Here is a 20759-nt window from a genome sequence, read left to right as displayed (position 1 = left end):
ATGTGCCCTGAGGTAGAGTCCTCCTAGCAGTTAGGACAAAGACTCCAATCGTCAATTCCTTGGTTAGACAAAAGGCTTGAGTACTTTGATTGGCAGCTGCCGGGGTGTGTGAATACAAATATAAAACTAGTTCTAGCGCTGCACAAAAAGGACAGTTTTTTGATGAAGTCCACCGGAGCTAGGTTAAGTGTTTTTAGGGAGGGGATACATTGTGCCAGGAACGACTGTCTGTGCTTATGAATGTCATTTGATTAGCTCCTCAATCATGGACAGGAGATCTCATCACAGAAGGAGAGAAAGGAATGTGCTAAGTGGGGGTGACGCTGTGAGTCCTTTGTTGCTCTGGGCACCGGTGGGGCCAGCGAGATAGTAGATCACTCAAGCCATGGTCGCTCCGTATTCCAGGGCAGCATTCCTTGCATGCCTGGTTCTCCCGGGCAGGACATAGCAACTGTTAGAGGTCCTCTGGTAGCCATGCAGTAGCCATTTTAAACTCCAGAGGCTCGTACACTTTTAATATCACACGCAGCTATATGAAAACTGCTGTACAACTGGCAAAGGCCGGACTGACTGCTTACAGTAAATTTGAGGGTCCTGTCATGGGAGGGAAAAACTGACAACTTATACTCCTCTTCCACAGCTGGAAAATGATTGTTGAGCCAATCTCATATAAGCATGACATCATGATTGAAGGATGGACTGGTCTGTATGGCAGACCGTGACATTCACACACCTGCCACCCACCCTAAACCTCCCTTCACAGACTTCGACTTCTCAGGCAGGTAACAGCTGGTCACCGTACGCCACCTGTCTAGTCCAATTAAACAGGTAGAGAGCCCTGACCCAAATCCTAACAGGGTTACCCTCTCTCCTCTTTGAGAGACTCCACCAGACAGGCAGTCCATTCCTTGTATTTACCTCCCCTCACTCAGCTACTGCCCTGGACTACTGGGGAAAGAGAGTTTAAAGATTATTTTCCCTATATACGCTGTCACCATTTACTTAAACTTGGTCTGTTTAATATGACCAGAGCATTTGAGGTCTCTGTATGTGATATTTTCCTTCAGCCAACAACTTCAAGCCAGCAAAGGTTAAACAAATCAAAAAGAAACTTTATTTACAAGATGGAACATAGAAGTAAATGGTTTTAAACTCATAAATACACTGGGGTTAAAAAGGGAATGTTTCAATGTAACAAACAGGTTTGTAACCAGCCAGCAAATATCTCTGCTGCCTTCTCTCAGCCTCTCACTTTCTTCAACAGACTCCAACTGTCCCTGGTTCAGCATTCCACCCCCTCTCATTAGTTGGTTTCTCAGGAGAGGCAGAGCTGGATCCACTCTTGTCCATCACAGTCTATTTTATTTCAAATCTAGATTCATTAACAAAGTAATACAATATTAAGTATAAGTCAGAGGCAGTGTTGTATAGTGGCTAGAGTGACAGATTAGGAGCTGGGCCACACAGGTTCCATTTCACATACTGCCACAGAAGCTTGCTGGATGACCTGGGGCCAGTTAAAATTTCAGCCTAACCTACCTCAGCTTTGTTGGAAGGAAAAAAATGGAGGAGAGGAGAATGATGTAAACCACTTTGGGTCTCCCTTGGGAAGATAAGCAGGGTATAAATGAAGTAAAATAAAAAAAATAAAAATAGTATTGGGCATAGGGACTGGCAAATCAGTTTAGCTGGCCTACAATATCAGTACTTCTATCTACTTAATTGATTCTGTGACAGCCTGCAGGCCTAATAATCCCCAAACCCTTTCCAGATTGATAGTCCACCTGCTAATGACAGAAGCTTCTTTTCTTTTTTCATCTTAAAGTGAATACCAAACAGCAAATGGCAAGCATTCACCTGTCTCACAAATGAAAAAACTTAAATGGGAGGGGCTGAAATCCATAGCAAAATACAGGGCAAGAAAGCATCAAGATTAGTAAATACAAGGAGATTCAAGACAATAAGCAGATAACGTTTAGCCTTCCAGGATAAAAACTAAAATCTCCCCATGGATATTATTCTATGCACAGCTCCTCTTCCCTCTGAATTTGTGTATTTCAAATCAAACAAAAGCCTTTCTCTTTGAAGGAATCAAGTTGTTTTCCTATAAGCAAATGGATGTTGTTTAATTTGTTAACACAGCACACAAGCCTGCATCTGTGAATGGCCACTTTGCTACTGAAAACTTAGCAGTATACACGTACTGAAAATTAAACATGCTGCAACTTTAGGTCATCTCTGGGCCATGAAAATTTAGACCACAGGATGCCACACATTTACTTCATTTCTGTTGTTTTAAAGAAGCACTGAATCTCTTTCCTTCATATCTGTTCATGGATTTTAGCTACAAGGAGGAACAGGCTCAATCAAAATCAGAACATTGTGGTTCCAAGATTCTTGGAACAAAAGCCAGGAGATTACAATCATCCTCATCTCTCACTTGTGAGCTTCTTGCCGCATGTAACTAGTCTGGTGCTGAACAAGATTGAACCTTGTTCTGTAACAACATAGGGCTATTCTGGTGAACATACCGCTCTCAAGTCAAGGCTTGAGCTGAATTTCTAATGAGTTCATATGCCATTGAAATATTTCTAGTGAAGGCACTACCTGCTGATACAAACTATGGTGAATACCAAGCTTAATGATCCATGTCTCATCTCTTAGCCATTTGCACAGGGCACACAATATGCTCAAATGCAGTATGAGTAAACTAACATTAAAATGAATATTTGAGTAGTGAACAAGGATTAACATACATTATAGTTTACTTTTACGATTTGATATAATTTATGAATTATCAGCTACTCTAGAATTCAGTGATGAGTTTGTGAAACACTAAAAATGCTGGATACAGCAACTCACTGTAAAGATTCCCAGTCTCCAATTCCTGTTTCAGTTTCTCAAGGTTCTAAAACTGAAATTGATCATATAGGCAAAGCGTATGTGAAAATTGTGCCTGTAAGCAATTTAATTAAGTTGAACATGAGGATATTTCTCTATGATCCAGAAACATTTGAAAATACCCCATTTCCCTCTATCTACAAACCCATAATGCTAACAACCCCCCAAACTACTGACCCTGGTTTCAACACAGTGAACAGAAGAGTTTACTGAATGGGTGGAGGAACTATGTTACCTCATGTGAATCCTACAGATTGGGACATTTAGAACAAACTGCAAATTCAAAAAAGGCTTAAATATTCTGTTTTGTGTTTCATGTGGTTGATATGTCAAATTAAAAACCTTTTTCTTCAACAGCTTCCAACAAAACTTGTGTACATAAAAAATGGTAGTTCTTTTAACAGCTCTGTATAATATTCATGGTTTGAATTTAGCTGACAACATTTCAGCAGCTCCATCGCTAACTAGTTTGTGGTGTTCTAAAGGAATTAACTAGTATAAACTAAAGCTCTATTGATGTATACTACCTGGGGGGGGGGGCACCTTAGCACAAATATTGCTCCAAAGGTTTTTTTTCAGGATGACTTTCAGCCAACAAAAGATGATCTGAAATAGCTTCCAAATAAGCCTTGGGTATTTAATATCAACACATTTCCAGCTGTCTATGTCAGAACATCCATGAGATACAGAAAACAGACACATGTTAGGAACACTAAGTATTTATTTGTATCACTTACATAGATTGACAGTGCACACCCAACAACCCACATCTAATTTAAATAAGAAAACAAACCCACATAGGGAGTTGGATTTGGCATTTCCAAAATAGAGAAGGTATCTCTATAAAATGAACATCCAGCTGCAGAGGAGTTACACAAATTACTATGCTTGATTTTTTTTTAAAAAGCTGGTTTGCCAGGAAACTCACCAGCTGTATTTGAGTCCAGTGTTTTATGAGGGAATTCTACAATACAGAATTAACACAAGCAGAAAACACCCTATTTAAAGTGGATTTGTCGAGTGCACTATTTCCATAGGCTTCAAACGTAAAATATTTCTGTATATACAAAGGTACAGTAAAATATTACAGTGTTTACAGCAACAAGCTAAGGATGCCATAATATACATATCATGTATACCTCCAACCCCCAAATTGGCTTCTTATTCTTTCTGCATAGCTTCCTTTTGTTGCTCTGCGACTGAAGTGTTTTCCTGAAAGGCACATCCTTATCTACAGAAGAAAAAAAAAGATTTTTTTAAAAAAAGTGTACTATTGAAACCTTTCAACCCAATTAAATGGTCCCGAGATAGGATCCCCAACCCACCATACTTAAAGCAAGAGCAGACACATTATTTAGGATCTCATAATTTACAAGCTCATGCAGCAATCACCATGCTTGATCTTTCCAAATCTCATTGTACACATATTTGCAAACAAAACAAAAAGACTCCCCATCCACTAAATATCCTCTAGTGAACCACTGATTCAATTCCATATTCTCAAAAAGAGAATTCCAGCAAGTGCCCTGCAGTTCCACACTTACAGCCTTAAACTTCAGCCTGTCTCCCTCTACAGCTCTGCATCACATCGCATCGCGCGCACGCGCGCGCACACATCCTTACAGGATGGTGGTGACAGACTTCACACTGTAGATATGCAGCACCTGTCACAGACTAGTAAATGTCTGCAAAGCAATAAGCAGACACACTTGTATTTAGAAAGATTTTATTTCGAAGTACAAGTGCTCTTCCACAACTGAGGTGAGGCTCACAGCTGGAAGATTTTATTAGAGAAAAGATGCAAGTTTCTGAAAGTTTTTTCTTCTAGTTCCTGTTATTCTTCAGCCTCAGGGAACTTAATTAGCAAATTAGGTCTCAGTTTTAGTTGTCTTCAGATCATAAAATTGACAAAAAATAATAAAACTGAACCCACAGAAAAGGTTCGTATTTTGCTCCTCTCATTTTCCTACTCTTCTCTTGCTACACACCACTTCCCTTGCAATCACACTATGCTCAGCAATGATCAAAGGGCTGCAGTTTATTTTTTTCTCTGTGAAATCAGAACCACCAGAGCAACAGCTATTCAGACCACTCAGCAGTTTATTTTGGTGAACGGTGCAGTTTTGGGGCGTACTTTATCTATACTACACACAATCTATTACTTATGGGATACATGTAGCTCAATAAAGAAAGTGAGTCTCGATTATTAGAAGTTGTTTAGGTTGCTTTTACAGTCACCTTCTTGTAATGACACTTGTGAGGAGAATTTTATTTTCCAAGTATTTCCTTTACTTCAACATTTATATTACTGGTGACCTTGCAGCAGAGAATTGTGGACATTTACTTATTTCATATTTATAGTGTATATAATAATCCACGCAGCTATGTAACTGTGTATTATTGGCAAGTCTTGAAGTAGAGCTGGGGTTTTTTTTTGCCAAATAGTTTCACATTAGGATGTATTTGGGCATAACTTTCACAAGGGTTCTATAGTTTTAGATTTTATACTCTCTGGATAGAAAATTCTGAATGCTTGCTTACATGTTTGCAGTAACAGGTATGAGGGTGCATGGTTTCTAAGCAGGTAAGTAGAAACATGGTTGTCTATAGAGCTTATAGTCACTGTGAACACTAATAAACATTTCAGAACACTTGTTTTATTGTTAAAATCCATATCCTGTACTATGCAGACAATACAGGCTCTCAAAGCAGCTCAAATGCAAAATATTGCATACAGTTAAAATATATACATTAAATATACATGTCTTTCCCTGATGGCACAAACAGAATGCCAGGTGAACAGATGAATGCTATGCATTCAATCATCAGAGCGCCACAACTGAAAAGCCCTTGCTCTTGTTATCAACTTACCTCTGATAATAGAAAGAGATAGAGCAGGGGCTCAGATGAAAAACCTTAAATGATGCACACGTGTACTTCAACAGGCAGTCCTTGGTCATGTATACCATTAATAATTTACCATTAGTCCTTTTTTGGCTTGGTAACAATACAACACAGTAACTGTTCAATGAAGCATCAAATCTCCTTACTGTCTATATCTTTCAATGAGACCAGGGACTAACTCTCACTGAGGTGGTAAACCTGTCTCTAGGCTTTACCCCTTCAGGCTATGCACAGAGCCTCGCATGAATGAGTGTTCCACCATAGCAAGAGATTTATGTAGAAAACAAGCATGCCCCACAGAACAATCCAGAGTCCTCACTTGTAGTCTGAAATGGTATAGCCCATACACAGGTTTAAGCACATCAGTGAACCCTGAAGACAGTATTATGAATTCAACATTCCCTCTGTTTATACCCAAATTGTATACATATGGCTCGACTCTCTGAAGTTGCAATGTAATCTGTCAAAATCCCTCAATCTGTTTGCAAATTTCAATACATAACAGAGCCACAGAGAGAGAAGTTTCCAAATCAAAATGCATTTTGGCAGATACCAGTTAAAAACAAATTAAAAAATCAACTGGAAAATTTGTCCTGTAGATTATGCGATAGATACTATAGTGAAGGGACCATTTTGAAACCTGAAGCAGTAAAAACAGAAGAAACCATGTATGCCAATTAAGTTTATAGTCTGCTTTGCAAAATCAGGAAATGAGACAGCATGTATTAAAAGTAATGTGAAAACAGAGTAATCTAGTAAGCTAGCTGTATTTGGATGAGAGAAAAGATTGCTCAGTTTTGTTGAAAAACAGAAGCCAAAATGCTGCTATAAAAGCTATAAAAGTTTCCTAGTGCCCTTCTCATGGGAAATTAGTTGTATCCATATCAACAGTCTGCAACAATTTAGTTGTTATGCCTCTAATATTCATATTTGATCAATTTTTCTCATTTTTAGCAACACAAAGCTGCCCTGCAAGTAAATGTCAATCAGAAATGAATTTACCAAAACTTTACTTTTAAACCCACCCCCCGATACATACAAAAAGTGAAATCAAGTACTAGATATACAATTAAATTTTTGCATTACTGCACAATTTTAATATTGACAGCAAAAAATGTTACTAGACTAATAGTATTATGGTATAGAGTTGTACGTACACTGTGTTCAAAACATCCAAATGTCTAATTCATCCATGAATGCAGTGGGAAGTACATTCTACCTAGTAACCAAATGTAGAGAAGGGGTTCTGAGGTGTAATACTGCTCTAAGAAAACACCGAACCCTGGCTACTAACCTTCGAGGATGGTTGGCATCAAACAATGTTGTATCGTCATCATCATCATCTTGTTCTAATGGTGCCAGCTCCATATTTTCTATGTTTGTGTCCAAAACACCATACCTCCGTGTCTTTCTGTTTCTTCGTCTCAATCTGAAAAGAATGAAAAGTTATAATTACTTAGCTGTGGACAGAACCAGACTAGCAAGAAGAGAATTAAGCTTCAATATCATCAAGGAGCTCAAAAGGAACATCATGCGAGTAGAACGGGAAGGGAGGGAAAAATCAAAGATGGAAAAGCATCCTCAAAAATTTGAAAGCAATAAAATACACCGAAGAGGTAAAATACTATCTCTATAACTGTATTAACTTTCTACAGTTATTTAACTAGCAGCAGACATCATCACTTGTTTTGCCTTAAATACACCTGCAAGCCACTTGAGTCTAAATAGACCCTGGTACCAGAAGATGAATCTGCTTTTCTAATAAGCTCTACACGTTACATCAGTGTGTCAAAGCAAGTGTAGGAGTACCATCAGCACCAGATTTGCAGCAAACAGTAAATCTAGAGGGCTGGAATTGTGAAAGCCAACTACAGCATGCAAGGTTTTTTTTTAAAACCTTGGCAAGCCAACACTTATGCCTCTATAGAGAAACAAATGACCATCTGTGAACCTAGCACACTTTTGACAAAATGTATCAAGAGGCAACAGCAATATGCAATGATGGGCAAGTTTTTTATTCAAGAATACTTATCAAGGAATTGAGAATCTTAAATGATGATTGAGAATCTTACATGATGACGGTTTCTATTCTGCGTGTCCAAACAGTGTGCAACCCAGCAATAATAAGTGTGAATCCCTGAAATTTAGGGTTGAGCACTTGACAGGTCAAAAAAAGATTATCAATTAACTCATCAAGCATTATCAAATAATGCTTTTTAGAGGATTATTTTAACTAGCTTTGGACAAAAATGCACTCAACAGCTTTGAGACTGCATTAGTTACAAAACCAAATAATGTGGATTGTATGGTCTATATTTCTACTAGCACAAAGGAGCTTCAGTTCTCTTTACTCCAAAGCTCTTTTTGGAGTAAATATTTCTGTGAAAGAATGAAAGTAACGGCAAAAAATATATTATGTTCTTACAAAACAAATAGTGCAATCCTAAGCAGAGTTACTCCAGTCTAAACTTATTGATTCTTCTCAGGATTGTACTGAAAATAAAGACAGGTTGTCCTTGTTTTTCTCAGATAAGATTATTTGTTAGAAAAGTTGTACCAAAGAGTATAATTTATAAGTCTGATACAGACTCAAAGAACAACAGCAGTTTAAGCATTTATGACACTCTTTGGCAGTGAATTGTATATATCATGCAAATGAACATCTTAAGAGTACATTTCACAAAATTATCATCTGAAGAAAATTTAAACTTCTAATGATTTTTCCCTAAATTGCAAGGTTCATGATGGAGGAAAATAAACGAAACTATAAAGCAACATCTTCATTGTAAAAGCACCCCATTTTCACAAAATTGTTATTCCTTGAAGCTGAACACTCTTGCATGAATTCACAAAATGCAAATTTTATACCAAGAAATTTACCGGTTACCCTTCAAAAGGCTTTAAATTTCATAGAAATGTCATTTAAAATTAGATATAGTATGGATTATCATATACTGAAATACATTTTGGATACTAGATTCTTATTTAGAATAGATCTAATTTCTGGCAAACAGAATGAAAGTTATGTACCATTTTACATTTAACCATTTCACACTGAGAATGTTTCCTTGATAGTAAACAGGGCTTCATATTAAAATAGTAGAAGCTCTGAAGGATGAGACCTAGGGATCAGCATCCTATTTCCAACAGTGACCAAATGGATGCTCTACTCCGGGGGTCCCCAACCTTTTTCAGCATGTGGGCACCTTTGGAATTCTGAAACAGGGTAGTGGGGGCAACCACAAAATGGCTCCCACAGAAGGCAGAGCCAATCACAAAATGTCAGGGAGTGAGATCATGCACAACTCTAAAAGTAACTCTTCAATGTTTCAGGCAGAAGCTTTATTTAACAGGATTCCTTTCAAAATTAATATATTGTTTAAAAACATTTTCTTGCATACATATACAATAACACACCGAAGATCCCTGTGCTATGGTGGCAGCTTTTGGTGAAACAACTTCTCAAAAATCTGCACACCAGATTTCCAATGGCCATTCAAAAGTCCTGCTGGGCAGAATCCCTACCATGCCCTGCCTGCTTTGTAAAAACACTTGGCAGGAGCCAGGAAAAGTAGGATCTTGCTATATAATTTTTGAATTGTTTAATGACCACCCTGGGGACCCCTGATCTACACTCTGGGTTGGCTTAATAGGGCTCACCTTCCCTAAAAAAAGCTTGAAGCTGAGTGTTGCATGATTTGCATACATCTACAAACAAGGGCTTGTCTCATATTTATTTATTTATGCTATTTATAGCCCACCTTTCTGACTAGGACTCAAGGTGGATTATGCAGAGTAAGTCAATACAATCAACAGGATGGGACATTCAATAAACAACACAATAGGATTTTTATTGTACAAAACGGAACCAACCAAAAAACGAAAATCTGAAAACAGAACTGAAGCAAGTGTGAGTATTAACAAGATGCATTAAACAATTCAAAAATTATAGTAGGATCTTACTTACAGCAAGACAGTATGAGCCATACAAGTAGTACAGACCACAGCCCCTAAACCATTACCCAAGTAGCTTGCTAAAACATTCTAGAGTACAACTCCATTACTTGTATAAAAAGCACTCCTAACAACTCAGTTTTGCATAGTTTGTGGAAAACTAGTTGATTGGGACCCTTCCTGACCTCATCAGGCAGACCACTCCATAAGGAGCAGGCAACAACTGATATAGCACATGTACTGCAAGCTATTGATTTTGTCCATTTGCACGGTGGTACCGTTAGAACTCCCTACACAACTAGGGGAAGAAGTGGTCCTGTAGATATGAGGGACCAAGGCCATGAAGGATTTTGTATGTGATAGCCAATATCTTAAATTGACTGATTTAACGGGAATGGATAGCTGACTAAATAAGAGCCTGCAGAATGGGAGTAATATACACACTCTGTCTAGCTCCCAATTGCTGGCAGAGTGCCTTTGAAGCAATCAGGTTATCAAATCTGATTAAAGATTAACAAGAGCTTTATTACTAAAATTGACAAAACTGGATAGAAAAGTGGAAAGCTAAGTCTAGCTTCCTAGCTAGCTTTAGAGTGAAGTGAGCATGGAGAGTTCCAGAAGGATAGCCTAAGATTAAACTTATACGCAGACAGACAAGGAGGAAAAGATGTATTGTCGAAGGCTTTCACGGCCGGAGAACGATGGTTGTTGTGGGTTTTCCTGGCTGTATTGCCGTTGTCTTGGCATTGTAGTTCCTGACGTTTCGCCAGCAGCTGTGGCTGGCATCTTCAGAGGTGAGGCACCAAAAGACAGAGATCTCTCAGTGTCAAAGTGTGGAAAAGATGTTGGCAGGTCATTTATATCTACTCAGGAGGGGTGGGGTTGAGCTGAGTCATCCTGTAAGAGTTTCCCAGGGTGTGGAATGCTAATGGTGGGAGGCTTCACTGTATCCTGAGGAGGTTCTTTTGCATATGGATTGGTGCTTGATGTGCTAATCTTCTCTGCAGGGCTATTGTCGGGTATAGAGAGTTTTGTTAAGGTTTGAAACCTTAAGAATGAACAGAGCATGGTTTCCAGTTCTGAAAAACACCAGGCTAACAAAACACTCTATACCCGACAATAGCCCTGCAGAGAAGATTAGCACATCAAGCACGAATCCATATGCAAAAGAACCTCCTCAGGATACAGTGAAGCCTCCCGCCATTAGCATTCCACACCCTGGGAAACTCTTACAGGATGACTCAGCTCAACCCCACCCCTCCTGAGTAGATATAAATGACCTGCCAACATCTTTTCCACACTGTGACACTGAGAGATCTCTGTCTTTTGGTGCTACACCTCTGAAGATGCCAGCCACAGCTGCTGGCGAAACGTCAGGAACTACAATGCCAAGACCACGGCAATACATCCCGAAAAACCCACAACAACCAAGGAGGAAAAGGTCCTAAAAAAAAAGATGGTTTTTCAAGTAGTAAACCGATAACCATCTCTGTAGGTGGCCAAGGGAAGGTACCCTGAGTTAGTGATGGATTTATAATAGATAAAGGCTCACTGATGTGGTCCTGATATGACTTTAGCAGCTAGGATGGGCAAGGGTCCTGGGCACAAGTAATGGCTTTCACAGATCCAAGGATATTGTCAACATCCATCATGGAAACTGGGTCCACAAATAGGTCAGGTGGTGTATTAGGCATTTCTTCTGGCAGACCTATGGTACAACCAATATGCAGATCAGAGCATATTATCAGAATTTTATCACCAAAACCCAGTTAATTTTCTGTTCCTCATACAATAAAGGCTCAGATATAGGGGTCAGCAGATGCTGAGCTACCATGAACAACTGGGATGGTTGTGAAGCAGCTGATGCAACAGTAGCAGATAAATAAAATTTCTTTACCACTATCATTCCATAGGTCTTCCAAAGGGCTATACAGCATAAATCTGTCAGATTCAGTATGAGTTCTCTACCAGTGTCATGTCTGTGCCCCATCCATGCCACTATTCAATGCTGACCTGTTGTTTCTGAACCAATGTTTCATGCTATAACTTGATGTCATATTGCCAATGCCATAACTGTTTCCTTTCACAGGCTTACTGAAGCTCCAGGTGCCTTATATAACGGACTGTAGAAACCTTCAGTGCTTCTGACCTTGTATACTGCTCACTGCCATGCACTACTATGCCTCAACTTTGATCTTTTGCTTTCTCAGTGTCTCGAATTGATAGTACAAATATGTGAGACGTTCTCAGGACGAGTTCGTGCCTAAAGTCCTGTTTTACTGTTGGGAGGGGGAAGGAGCAAACGTGTGTGTTAAGAGGAAAGATTTTCCCACAGGTTACTATTCCTGTCAACCTGTTCTTACTGCTTAGATGCTTACTGTGCTTCTGAGTAATTCTATGGACATATCTGTTGAAATGATCTGATTTCTGAATAAAGCCATTTAACCAAGAGCTTGGATTTCTTGTTGCAATGGTACAGGGATCTATCTGCCATAGCCTGTCACCCATAGCCTGACAACCAGTATTGTTCCAGAAGTCTTCAGTCAACTCCAGTTGGTTTGCCAACTACAACACTTCTTTAAGAAAAGTGATTTGGCTGTGGCTGTAATCACATGTTGATCAGACTACTGCAATATGTTTCATACAGGTTGCCTCTGAAGCTTGTTTGGAAGCTTCCATTGGCCCCAACGTGTGGCAACAAAGCTGCTAACTCACACAAAATATATGGCACATATCTTGACAATAGTGAAACATCTTCATTGGCTTCTGATTTCATCCCAGGCACTAATTCACCTCTAAGCCTCTACAAAGTTTTGGTTTAGGGCATGCTTCTGTATGAAATTGACTGAATAATGTTATCACCTTCAGGGAGAGAAGGAGGGAGAGGGGGGCAGAGGGATTCAAAAGGTCAAATGTAGGCCAAGAATAAGATGCTGCCAACTACTTGACATTAGTGCAGGTGTTGCTGCAGTTACATCTACTTGCAAGCAACTGAAAGATTAGGCTTTTATCTATATTAATATCATACAGATCATTAACTTACTTGTTACAAGTGAGATTAATTCTATGGCTTCAATAACTCACAAGTACCTGATCTATACTGTAAGATGCTTGCAGTAGCAAAGCCTCCAATTCTGATTGGTTGAGCTGCTGCAATGGCATGGAATGTTAAGCAAACTAAGCAGTCTGCAGTATAGATGTAACTTTTCCAGCAATTTTGAAGCAATGAATGGGAGGAGGAAAAAAACCAGGACTTGCTTGTGAGGTAATATATGTAAGAGGGGACTGTAAGCATTATAGTAACTAAAGAAAATTAGCTATTCCAATTCCATATCCATTTTTGTACCCATTTATATTTCCCTCCACCTCTGTAAATAACCTCTTTAAAAATATTAGTTAACACAAATTTATTTCTTTAATCAGTATCTGAACGAATCAGAGCTTTTATTGCTGAACTTTCACTTGAGCTTCACAGACTTCAGATAATGGAAGATTTACATGAATTGAAAGAAGCTTCTCAACTCTTTCATGTTTATCTGTTCAATGATTGTTTGAAAATACAAACACTCAATCAGTTTACTTTATTTAATGTTCAAGATGGAGAAGTCTAAAGAAGGAGGAGTTAAAAGTTGTGTTACAAAGGCTTTGCACCATTTTTCAGGACCAATATGCTTGCACAACTTCATCAAAACAACTAAAGATGTTCTGCATTTGGCAATGCCTGAAAATCTTAACGATACTTATTTAGTAATCCAGATAAATGTAAGAGCAAATCTATCATCACTAGCATTATTACATTTTAATAGAAGAGCATGTCAGTATTATATTAAAACACTTTTTAAAGAAACATTTTATATATCATATTAACATAAAATATTCTACAAGACATTTTTCTCTTCTCTTCAAACCTCACTTCAAATTCTTAGGATGGAATCTTCCTCAATGTTTCCAGGCCTCTGCATCTCTAGTCTGCAGTTTGGCAGAAGGCAGGCTGAAAACTGGTGAGGGTCTATTGCTTTATAATAGTGTCTACTTTGAATGCAGAAGGCCTGAAGTTCAATACCTGGCATCTCCAGTTAAAAAGCATCAGGTAGCTGCCAGTTAGGGTCTTGTGCTAGATGGTGGAAAATCCAGGGTATTCAGAAAAAAGGGGCACTATGTTTAAGATGAAAAAGGGATGTGTGTTGGGGAGGGTGATGAAGAGACAGAAGGGCTATAGAAAGAGGAATGAGGCAAACAGTGGCCCAGCGCCTTGGGTGACAATGGACGACAGAGATGTGAAAAGGAGAAGTAGCAGCATTGTTAAAAGCTATGCACAGCACATGTAGAACATAGCCAAGAAGAAAAGGAGCCCAGGGGTACAGGACTAGAGCCAGACTCTGGCAGGGAATCATTGCAGCTGAAATCTTATGGAGGGGGTGAGAGCCAGAAAGCAATGGGAGCAGAATGTTACATATTTGTTCTTGATAGTTTCAGGTGGGTAGCCATGTTGGTCTGTAGTAGAAAAGCAATATTTGGATTGCTCTTCTACTACAGACCAACATGGCTACCCACCTGAAACTATCAAGAACAAATATGTAACATTCTGCTCCCATTGCTTTCTGGCTCTCACCCCCTCCATAAGATTTCAGCTGCAATGATTCCCTGCCAGAGTCTGGCTCTAGCCCTGTACACCTGGGCTCCTTTTCTTCTTGGCTATGTTCTACAGTGTTCTATGTTCTTCCTTAGAGACCACCTAGATTTCCAGACTATTGGAGATCTAGTTGGTCTCTAAGGTGCTACTGGACCCAAATCATATTGTTTTTTGTTAATTAGCCAGTCTTGTGGCTGCAGGCTTATAGGAGTCTTTGAACACCTAGCAGTAGGCGTAGTAGTATTTCTTTCAACTAGCAGTGCTTTTCATCATGAGAAAGTAGAGGGATGTTTGATTCTTAACTATATCTGGTTGAGCAATTCAGTGGGCTTACATTTGCCTGCTGTCCAAAGTTAGTAGATACATAAAAAACCCTAGCAGCAAAGTGCAAAAATGCCACCACTAAGGTCAGGAGACTTGACCTGGACACACAACTGATACCTCCTCTGTCAAGGTAGTTTTTAGTGGCTAACCATGTTGGTCTGCAGTGGGAGAGCAAGATTCGGGTCCAGGAGCACCTTAGAGACCAACGAGATTCCAGGGTATGAGAGTCCAAGCTCCACATACAGGAAATTGGGCTGGTGTCTGGGATGCCACCGGACTCGGATCTTGCTCTCCTCTGTCAAAGGCAGCAACTGGGGGAGCTGCCACGGTCAACTCTGGGCATCATTCGGCGGGCTCATCAACTGACTGGGAGGTGGGGGTGACCCGCTCCCTGCAAGGTAGGCCCTTTAGGGGCTGCCTGCCCACACGCGCTCCAGGGCGCCTCAGGAACGAAACGCGGCTCCGCTCACCGCACAGTCCGGATCACGAAGTAGACGATAAGCGCGGCGCTGGCCAAGACGAGCACGGAGAGGGCGCGCTGGGTCATGAGCTGGCCGGTCTCGGGCCTCGGGACCTGGCGGCTGCTGCTACTCGCATTGCCGCTCCGCGTCGTCTCGCCGCCGGGAGAGCCGGAGCTGCGCGGGGTGACAGGCGGCGGCCGCGGAGGCGTGGGGGCCGCCGGGGGAACCACTCCGCCGCACAACGCCGCAATCACCAGCAGCCCCGGCAGGAGCCAGAGGGGCGGCGGCGGCATCACGCCCCGTCCCGAGCGAGCGCGGCCTAAGCGCCGCCGGGGCCCGCAGAGGAGGCGGAGGGAGAAGCGGAAATGCTCATCTTCCCGGCGACCCAGAACGCGGCCATGAGCGACGAGGCGCCCAACTCCGCCCCCGGCCCTCCTTCCCAGCCACAATCCTGCGCACGCGCAATGCCGGGTTTCGGGCACCGGGACGAGTGTTGCGGGGCGTGCGGGCTCACGCTTGCTCTCTTGGTTCTTCTCCTTAGAGATGCGGGCCTCTTCTAGTCTCTTGAAGATTGACTCTCCGCCCCCACCAATAAGTTTTCTGGAGTGATCTGAAGAAGCAGACTCTAGTACACGAAAGCTTGTAGTGGAATGCAATTTTGGTTAAGGCGTAACTTGTCCTCTTTGCCGCAACGGACTCGCAACAGACCGACAACTCTGGTATTGCGTCAAGGCTGCTTTTAGAGGCGGTTACACAGTAGAATGCTCAAAGAACCGCACAAAAGTTGTGTTCTACTCACTACCGCTCGCACATTGAGGGCGGAAGACCTATTGTTGCTCCCATTACCGTTTTAAAGAGGGAGAAATTGAGATTCGGCAATTCATGGAATCTATAATGTTACTACGCAATTGCCACCCGTTGTGTTTACTGGTTCTATTACTGCTAGAGGAATTATGGTCAACGAGAAGCGTGGACTATGGTAGTAATTAAGCAGTAGACCAGCTGCTTTCCCCACCACAGTTTTAAACATGCTTTCTGTTTGCTACCAGCATTCTACTATAGTCTCCACTGCCTGCATCCTCCAGCTTCAGATTTTTTCTCTCCAAGAATATCTGCAGATATAAGGAAACCTGCTTCTTAACATGTGCATAGTGGTTTTCTCATTCTTGGCCTCTTTTGCCATGCAGAGATTTCAGCACCAGGACAAGGCTGTCCAGAAGGCAGGCTGGCTGGCTCTGGCCCCAGCACCTTTTCAGAAACTTAAGCTGCAGTCCTCTGCATACGAGCTTGGAAAAGTCTGAGTGATAACCGACCCTTACTAATTAATGAGTGTAAATGCACTGTTGTGTCAACTACAATCCACACGTTGTTTGGCTCACTACTGCTACTTTTAGATGTGCCAATGAACCAGTGCGGCTGCTTTCTATGTGAATTTGGTATCCAAATAAAAGAACCCTTTGCCCTGCTCTCAGCAGCATGGACCTTATTACATTTTGAAATAAAAGGTATAGCAGAATGAGAGCAGGATGACAATACTGAGATAGCCATATTAGTCTCTTGGGGAAAAAAACTTCGTGTCATTTAAAAAAATAACTTACTGAAGTGTAAGTTTCATTGACTAGAGACCACCTCATCACCTCTTCATAACATGTGGTGAATGGTCACTTGCTTATCTTGTGTACTTTAGAGGTTTGTATAGAAATGTCACCAACAACACCTCTTGTTTTTCATAGTGTTGTAACACACTCTTTATCATGCTCTATTTCTATATTTGCAGTGTCTTAGGTTTCACTTCAGATGAAGTGCATTCTAGGCCACAAAAAGTCTGTGTTTTAAATCTGTTAGTCTGTAAGTTGCCATAGGCTCCTTTTTTCCTCCCCAGTGCAGTTGTGAGAACAAATGCGGACATAGCAATGCTTCCTGGTTTGTCATTAGTCACCAGTCAGGATTTTGTGCATTGATGATAACCCACACACAAAGGAAATTGGACACACAGCAGTAAATGAACTAACCAACTCAGTCTAGGCATGTGTACTTCCCCTGCAAAAATGTAAAGAAACCATTGGTCCCCATAGTGCCAAAGGCCTACACGGAGAATTTAGACGTGTCTGAGGAGAAGGTTTTGAACTGGGATCAGTGCATCCACCCTCACAAGTTCCATAGCACTGCAGTGCAGTCAGCATGCTTGCATTGCTGGGCCTGTGAGATGAACAAAGCTGCACAATGAGCTGCCACTGGCTTTAATCAAGGTGCAACATGCTTTGGGAGGAGAGCCGACTAGTTTCAGCAATTTCAGATGTAGAAGGGCATAGGTTATAAAATTAAAACTCAGTTTTCCCTCTCCACAGAACAGTAACCACACAGCTACTCAAAGAAGACCCATGATGGGGCATTGGTAGTACTCTGGGGGCAAGTCCATGGCCTGATCTGCCCTGTTTTCATATGCAAATAGCCCAGGAGTTTCATGTTTTATTTCTGGCTAGCTTACCATGAAAAAGGGATAGGGCATGTGCATGCATCTCACATTGCATTGTGATAACCTATTGGAGTAATTAACAGGCAGACCAACCTACTGTCTGGCAACTCTTATGAATATCTGAGGTTTTTCATTTTGCCTGGTTCCTTTTAGGATGTCCCAATCTACTGCTAGCACTTGCTAGCACTTAGTTAGCAAGATCCAAAGAAAGATTCATACTCCTAGTCTGGTCAGTGCTCATCAACATAATATGGAGACATCTGAGGTGAGCAGTTTTTTAAAAAAATGTAGTTTGGTGTCTGACAACCATTATAAAAAAGGAGACAACAATTGGAACAGTTACAGCTTTTATTGAGCAACATATGTTAAGGAATGAGGTCGTAAATCTTCCAGAAGGAACGTGGTTTCCAAATTTTCTTCTGCTGCAAAAATAGGTGAGAAAACAGCGAGGGAGAATTGACAGGTACAGCCTTTTCTGTCACTACATCTCATTGTTGGGTTGAGATGAGCAGTCCACCATTTGAGATTTGCATAGCACACGGAGTGATGGCTATGGCTCCCTGCTTGTCTATGGGGAGACAAGAGAAACATGGAGGTGGTAAAGAATACTGAGAAGTCAAGTGTCTTATCAGTCCTTAGCTTTTTGGTGGTTTTCTTTCTTGTTTTTCAGTTTTGCTGTTAATGCAAAGTGTTCCCTTTGTGTACCAAATGTTCCTATTTATGTGCTGCCATCCATGCCTGCTTTTTTATTATTAATTTTTATTAATTTTCTAAATATAACAACAACAAAACAACAATTTACATTCGATTGAAACATTAGTGGTTAAACAAGTTGACTTCCAATGTTATACAACGTCATTTTTTAAAGGTTTAATACAGCAATGAATAAAGGTGAGAAGAAGTAGGTTGTAAACAGTTGGATTCTAGGTATTCATAGAACGGAAACCATTTTCCCCAAAAATCTGTTTCTAGAGAGTAGTGTTCCATTTGACATAACTTGTCGTTAATTCTTTCCATTATTAAGTGATTCCATACTTTCGCCATCCATAGCTATCTGGTTGGTGGTGATTTGTCTTTCCATTTGGTTGTTACTGCACTTTTGGTTGCAACTAAAAGTGAAATAACAAGATCTCTTCTGATATTAGGGATTGCTATTTGTTCCCATATTCCTAAAAAAATTATTTTCGGTGAGAAGGATCCATGTCTGCTTTAAGGCATTTCTGCACTCTGAGCAACGTATACAGTAGTGGTCCCCATCTATGTGGATGAGACAATGCACACAGTGAGGGAACAGAATGTTGGCTCTACCCTCACCTATGATACACACCTGGGAGTGGGCATGGCACAAACTGTATGCCATAGATGTGCTCTGTATTTGAGATGTTCAGTCAAATATGTGTAAATTGGAGCAGGGTCAACAATCTCAGTCCCTCTTTCCCTGTACTTCACCTACAGTATTTTCAACTCTTGTGCATGTGGTGGAACCTGTGCAACAGCCTATTTTGCCAGTTAGATATAATATCCATGCTTTTAGCTCTGTACATGATTTCAAAGAGGTAGCTACATTAGTCTGTTGTTGCAAAATAAAAATCCAGTGGCACTCAGGGGTGAACTGGCCATTATGGCCCCTGGAACTGTGATCATCTTCTGAGGTCCTGCTTTGGGTTCCCTTCCTTCCGAGGCTAGGCAGGAGGCAACCTGGGAGAGGGCTTTCTAGGTTATGACGCGAAAACTCTGGAACTCTCTCCCCAGGGAGATTTGTCTGAAACATTTTGGTGCCATCTTCTGCCAGTGGGTGAAGACTTTTTATTTTGTTTGGCGTTCCCTCAGTGATCCCTTGTTCCTGCCCTGTTTTTTGTAGTTTTGATGTATGTATGTCTTGCACTTTCATATGTGCATTTTAACTTGTTTTAATTGTTTGAGTAATATGTTGTTGTTTGGTTTTAATGGATTTTAAGACATGATTGGTGTAGGTGGGACTCTAATCTAGAGAACCAGGTTTGATTCCCCACTCCTCCACTTGAAGCCGGCTGGGTGACCTTGGGTCAGTCACAGCTTTTCTAGAACTCTCTCAGCCCCACGCACCTCACAGGGTGATTGTTGTGGGGATAATAATAGCATACTTTGTAAACTGCTCTGAGTGGGTGTTAAGTTGTCCTGTAGGGCGGTATATAAATCAAATATTGTTATTATTATCATTATCATTATTATTATTATTATTATGTTTTATTATGTAGGCTTTTAATCTGTTAGCTGCCTTGGTGGCTCTGATGAGGGCAGAAATGTGAGGTATAAATTTTGTAAATGAATAAATATATCAAAAATGCTTCTCATCTGACTAAGAATGATCAATAAGAAGTTATTTTAAAGTTTACTAAAGTAAATTACAAACCATTATAGTGTGTTAATTTGAAAGTTAATTCCCACTATGTTCTATGGGATTCACTCTCAAGGATAAGTGCGTCTATAACTGTAGGACTTTTAAGAACCAAATCATGATTTTCACCCTTTTTCTTTCTTTGCAAACTTTTTTGCTTTGAATGTGAAAGAAAGCAAAAAGCACAAATGGTAGCATTCTATAGTCACTTGAATTTGAAGTTTATGGAAGGATTACCTGGAATTGTACTTCTCCAATTCTTGGTTTATAATGAAAACTGTTCTTCATTTCAAATGTTTCACATGACAAAAAGGGACATATCTTGAGCTTCAGCAAAAGTCACCACTAAATTGTCTATGAAAATTAATAGAAATCGAATTGAGAAAAATGAAAATGGGTGTTTTTTGCAGTTACCAAAATAGGACTTGTAGGTGAATGGTGAGAGCTGAGAAAATACATGATGGATCATTAGGTGGTACGTAAGTGGAGTGCAAGTGGAGTGCAAGTGAACAGGGAGGAACACACGTGAGTCTGTTCACTTGCCGTTCAAGTGTCATTCGTCACTTGTAGCTTGGCCCAAGTATGTTGCTTGGGCAGAGGGGCTTTTATCAGTAAATTAGGTGATATTATGGAGCAGGGCACTTAGGAACTCTGAAAGGATATGTCTTTCAGTTCTTTTCTATGTTTAGCTAAAACCTTACTGTGGGCTATTTGATACCAGCCAGCATC

At 40.6% G+C, this 20759-nt stretch overlaps 1 protein-coding gene across 1 annotated transcript; it reads right to left on the bottom strand.

Annotated features, from left to right (window-relative positions):
* Nucleotides 1-3604: 3604 nt before the first annotated feature.
* FAM174A (family with sequence similarity 174 member A) lies at nucleotides 3605-15596 on the bottom strand. The gene is made up of 3 exons (XM_054986140.1): nucleotides 15187-15596; nucleotides 7100-7234; nucleotides 3605-4132 (listed from the first exon to the last, which is right to left on the bottom strand). Exons 1-3 carry the CDS (start codon nucleotides 15468-15470, stop codon nucleotides 4129-4131), a joined length of 423 nt encoding a protein of 140 aa, XP_054842115.1. The 5' UTR covers nucleotides 15471-15596; the 3' UTR covers nucleotides 3605-4128.
* Between the last annotated feature and the right edge of the window lie 5163 nt (nucleotides 15597-20759).

Source organism: Eublepharis macularius, chromosome 8 (genome assembly GCF_028583425.1).
Source record: "Eublepharis macularius isolate TG4126 chromosome 8, MPM_Emac_v1.0, whole genome shotgun sequence".
Lineage (NCBI taxonomy): Eukaryota > Metazoa > Chordata > Lepidosauria > Squamata > Eublepharidae > Eublepharis > Eublepharis macularius.
This window is presented reverse-complemented; position numbering and strand designations above follow the sequence as displayed.